This window comes from Leptonotus elevatus, chromosome 7 (genome assembly GCF_054856555.1).
Source record: "Leptonotus elevatus isolate MCC_2025b chromosome 7, RoL_Lele_1.0, whole genome shotgun sequence".
In the NCBI taxonomy this organism is placed as follows: domain Eukaryota; kingdom Metazoa; phylum Chordata; class Actinopteri; order Syngnathiformes; family Syngnathidae; genus Leptonotus; species Leptonotus elevatus.
In genome coordinates this window covers 1144087-1147425 of record NC_141245.1, presented here as the reverse complement: position 1 = coordinate 1147425, position 3339 = coordinate 1144087, and the positions used below count along the sequence as shown (strand labels likewise).

Here is a 3339-nt window from a genome sequence, read left to right as displayed (position 1 = left end):
CTTGCTGGTACAACTCTAGTGTAACTCCTCGGCTCCCAGCGGACGGCCGGTTCTCTGGCAAACATGCGGTGTCTTAATCCTATTGGTTTGGACAGTATGCCTAATGTTGACTATTCGGTGGCCTCACTCATCGTCTCCCCGGAGGAAGCCCTTAGGGAAGCTGTGAGGTGCCCTAGCCCTCAGTGCCGCTTGATGGATGAACTGGTCATTAAATCTTACAACGCGGCGGTAGTAGTGGTAGCACGCTTGGCCAACGCACAGGCGCATCTCCTACTGGCTCTCTCCGCAGCTTTGAGAGACAACGTAGTGGATGAGGCTACATCGTTCTGTAACATGGCACTGAGGGATTTATCCTTCCTTTCGAGGGAGCATGGCCATAGTATGTCTTTGCTCATCCAGGCGCGCCGTCAGGTCTGGTTGGCTCAGTCTTCCTTGCGTGAGCCCTCCCGGAAGGAACTGCGTCACCTCCCTGTAGTACCGGGTCATGTGTTCGGTTCTGCAGCAACTGGCAGGCTGGAGCGCACAGTGCGTGCTGATGACGCAAGGCGTAAGTTCGCTCGCCTTGCCAGGCCCTATGCTCCATAAAAATTTAGCAGAGCTGCTCTCCCGGCCGCCCCTCTGTCACGTAATGTGCAGCCCTTTCGACCTACGGGAGGATACGGGCCTCGTCGTCCCTCGCAGGGACAGGTCACGGATTTCCGTGACGTCCGTCCCTCTGGCAGAGGGCGGGGTCAGCCCCGAGCTTCACACGCCCCGTCCCTCCCGGACCCCTAAATTCAGGAGGGCCAGGGACTGAGCCCGAGGGGCGTGCAGTCGGTTACTTTTCCTGTCGCCAGCTCCATTACTGGGCTGCCCTCTTTTCGGACCCATGGGTGCTGACAACCTTGTCTCATGGGTACAGGATTAAGTTCCGACGCCGGCCCCCTCTCTCCAGCCGGGTCAGAGAGACTGTCATCAGCGATCTGGAATTGGTGCTGGCTCTAGATCAAGAACTAGTGACCCTCCTCGCCAAGTCCGCTATCGAAGCAGTGGATCCCTTGGCTCATCCAGGGGGATTCTACTCCCCCTACTTCCTCATACCAAAAAAGATTTCACCCTATCTTGGATCTGAGAGGTCTCAACCGTTACCTCAAGGTGTTGCCCTTCCGCATGCTGACTACGTCAGCCGTGTTGAGGACGATCGCCTGAGGGGAATGGTTCACGTCAATCGATTTGAAGGACGCTTACTTCCACGTCCCTATTGCTCATCAGCACGGGAAATTTCTCCGCTTTGCCTACAAGGGTCGCCACTGGCAGTTCAGAGTACTCCCATTCGGACAGTTCACATGTGTAGTGAAGGTGGTACTTGCTCCCCTGCAATCGAGGGGCGTGAAGGTGCTCCCCTACTTGGACGGCTGGCTGATATGCGCACCGTCCAGGGGCCAGGCAATCCGAGACACATCCACGCACACTTCAGCTTGTCACGATTTGGACTCAAGGTCAACCTGGAGAAGTCCTTTCTTGTTCCCGCTCAGCGGACTCTGTTCATCGGAGTGTGATTGGACACCACCTCCATGACTGCTCAACCATCCCCACAGAGGGTCGACGATGTGCTACGCCTTATCGCTCTCTTCCGTACCTTATGTCCTTTTTCTGCGTCTGCTGGGCAAGTTAACGTCCCTGACGGCACTTGTGCCACTGGGCCTGCTATCGCTGCGTCCATTGCAACGGTGGCTGCTCCGCTTCCGGCTCAACCCGCTGCTGGAGCGTCGGAGGCGTCTCCGAGTGTCCAGTCGGTTCATGCGTGCTCCCGCACCTTGGGGTTGCCGGTCTGTTCTGTCAGCGGGAGTCCCGTTGGGGGTGGTACCCACACTTCACGAAGTTGTCACCACCAATGCCAGCCTAAGTGGCTGGGGTGCTGTTTGACAACACAGGACGACTCAAGGCCGGTGATCTGCAGGGGACAGGTCGCAGCACATCAATGTGCTGGAGCTGCGGGCGGTGCATCTGGCCCTTATCCATTTTCTGCTCTTTGTGGCAGAGCGCCATGTTCTGGTACATTCGGACAACACGTCCACTGTGTATCACATCGATCATCAGGGCGGGACGAGATCCGCTCAGTTGTTACGGGCCTCACGAAGGCTTCTCAGATGGGCCGCCCCCCATTTTGCCAGCCTGAGGGCCATGTTTCTCCCGGGCATTGCCAATCATTCGGCGGACTCCCTCTCCCGCCATCGTCCATTTCAGGGGGATTGGCGTCTCCACCCGGAGATGGTAAACGCCATTTGGAATCGCTTCAGAAAGGCGACGGTAGATCTTTTTGCCTCCGAGGAGTCCACTCACTGTCCCCTCTGGTTTTCCCTGAGGGAACAGAGCAGCACACTTGGACAGGATGCTCTGGCACACCCCTGGCCAAGGGGCCTTCTGTATGCCTTCCCACCTCTTCCCATCATTCATCTGACCCTTCAGAGGGTCCTTCTGGAGGGTCACTCGTTATTGCTGGTGGCCACTCTTTGGCCAGCCCAGACTTGGTTCCCTCTCCTACACAGTCTCTGCTCCTCCGAACCTTGGATCCTGGCCATTCGGTTGGATCTGCTGTCCCAACAGCGCGGTCAGATTTGGCATCCCGATCCCTGCCGACTCCATCTGTGTGTCTGGCCGCTGAGGGTCGAGACCCATTGCTGACTGAGTGCTCGTCCTCTGTTCAGCATACAATCCTTAATGCCAGGGCTCCGTCCACTCGTTCACTGTATGCTAACAGGTGTAAGCTGTTAACGGAGCGGTGTGCAAATTGCAGGAGGGATCCCGTGACGTGCCCTATTCCCACTGTGCTGGAATTCCTCCGATCTGTTTACGATAAGGGGCGTTCCCCTTCTACGATCAAGGTCTACGTGGCGGCTATTTCGGCCCGCCATTTTGCAGTGGATGGCAAATCTGTGGGTTCCCATAACCTAGTGGCCTCCTTCCTCAGGGGTATCCTTCGCCTTCGTTCTAGGAACCCGCCTCGAGTCCCCACCTGGACCTTCGTCTGGTTCTCGACGCATTGAGTAAGTCCCCTTTCGAACCGTTGGCTGAAGGGAAAATTCGCTGGCTGTCTCACAAGACAGCGTTTCTGCTTGCGATAGCATCCGCTAAGCGGCAAGGGTCACGTTGTGGCTGCATTTGTGCCAAAAGTTTGGTCTGGCTCTCAAGCCAACCACCCTACACATCTTGCTCGTTTTGCTCCACCTTAGACGGATGGGGTTGATGTCAAGGGGTTTTGTTGTCCTGTGAGGGCGCTCCGCTCTTATTTGGATGCTACGGCAGGTTTCCGCGCATCCACCCAGCTTTTTGTGGCTTACGACGGCCCGAATAAAGGGG

The 3339-nt window shown here is 56.8% G+C and overlaps 1 protein-coding gene across 1 annotated transcript; it reads left to right on the top strand.

Annotated features, from left to right (window-relative positions):
* Nucleotides 1–1587: 1587 nt before the first annotated feature.
* Nucleotides 1588–2664, top strand: LOC147170344 (uncharacterized). The gene is given in 1 exon segment (XM_086080650.1): nt 1588–2664. A coding segment is annotated over 1 exon segment (1077 nt).
* Nucleotides 2665–3339: the final 675 nt, after the last annotated feature.